Genomic DNA, 1,390 nt, shown 5'->3' with positions numbered 1-1,390 from the left:
CCCTCAGCAGGAAACATAGGCTCTTTGCCCTTCGCCTCCATCTTCTGCCAGTCCTCTCACACATCCTAGTCACCAGTCATATGAGACATCTAGCTGCTGACAGAATACCGTATGCGATTCCAAGCTTCTATGCTTCCATGTACTGTTTCCTCAGCCTAGAATTCCTTACCGTATTTTTATTTCTTGTAAACTCCTACTCACACTTTCAGATCCAGCCTAAATGTCCCTCTATGAAGGGTTCCTTTTCCTAGTGCCAAAGGAAAATTCATTTCTCTCTTCATGTTCTCATAGTCCTTTAGGAACATCACCATTATAATGTCAGTCACATTAAATTGTAAGCATTTTTGAATACTTCAGTTATTCCTAAGGCTGTGAGCTCCTTGAGGGCAGAAACCACATGTTACTTATTTTTGCAAACCTGGCATATAGCACATGCATTAATTGAATGGAATTATAGCACCTGGGAGTAGATTTTTCTTTATTATTAATTGACATTTTTTGAACCTGAACACATTAACAGAGAAAGAATTCTAATTAGCATGTCCGTAGTTCTTTGCTTATTTTTATTCTTCATTCTTCTCTTACTCATCTTCCCAGAAAAGCAGACCCATGCTTGCTCCCTCCCTGTAGCCATTAGCAACCTTTTCATTGCCTCCTTTAAGGATATCAGGGTTGTGGTTTCATTGTTCATCTTCTTAAGGCAAAATGAAAAAGAAAACAAGCAAAACAAAAACCCAATAGAGGTTTGAATCCAGGGTTTTCTGCTCTCTTCCACTCAGCAACAGGCAGCAGCAGTGTGAGTATTCGATCTAAATTCTGCCTGAAAGGTCACTCAGTACAAGAAGCTTTTAATAGCTTGTACATCCAAATATAGTTTCAAAGAGCTGATCCTGTGAACACAGGTGTCCTGGGATGCACTATAATATTTGCCTTTGAAAAGTGACCCATAGTTCATCAACCTAGTACAACAACCAGATGTAATTGTGGCTCTGTGTATATTCTGGTAAATGGATGTACAGGTACACAATGTATACATATACATATACTAGGATTAAATTTAATGGAAATATTACTCTCTAATTTTAAGAGCTTAATTGTTCACTTATAATCTCAATTAGGTTTAAAGAAGCCCCAGACTTTTTATGATGTATTATATCAATGCAAAAAAATCCGACCATCCTTAGAAACTTATATTTATTGTACTATTAGATTAGGTATTGGAAATAAAAACAGACGTAAAACAGGATTCCTGAATTCAAGGGGTTTAAATACTAACTGGGGAGATACTTAAAAGATAATATATACTTAAAATATACATAAAATGTGTGCTGAGGGCTTCCCTGGTGGCGCAGTGGTTGAGAGTCCGCCTGCCGATGCAGGGGACACGGAT

The 1,390-nt window shown here is 37.7% G+C and overlaps 1 protein-coding gene across 2 annotated transcripts in view; it reads right to left on the bottom strand.

Annotated features, from left to right (window-relative positions):
- The window catches only part of SMCO1 (single-pass membrane protein with coiled-coil domains 1), a 5,103-nt gene extending 4,308 nt beyond the window's left edge, over nt 1-795 (bottom strand). The window contains exon 1 of one of the 2 annotated variants that reach the window (XM_007465870.1): nt 586-795. In XM_007465870.1, coding sequence (XP_007465932.1) covers nt 586-611 — 26 coding nt within the window. In that variant the 5' untranslated portion in view covers nt 612-795. The remainder of the gene's footprint in view (nt 1-585) is intronic. The other variant, XM_007465869.1, reaches the window with a different exon arrangement.
- Between the last annotated feature and the right edge of the window lie 595 nt (nt 796-1,390).

This window comes from Lipotes vexillifer, unplaced genomic scaffold (genome assembly GCF_000442215.2).
Source record: "Lipotes vexillifer unplaced genomic scaffold, Lipotes_vexillifer_v1.1 scaffold853, whole genome shotgun sequence".
NCBI lineage: Eukaryota > Metazoa > Chordata > Mammalia > Artiodactyla > Lipotidae > Lipotes > Lipotes vexillifer.
This window is presented reverse-complemented; position numbering and strand designations above follow the sequence as displayed.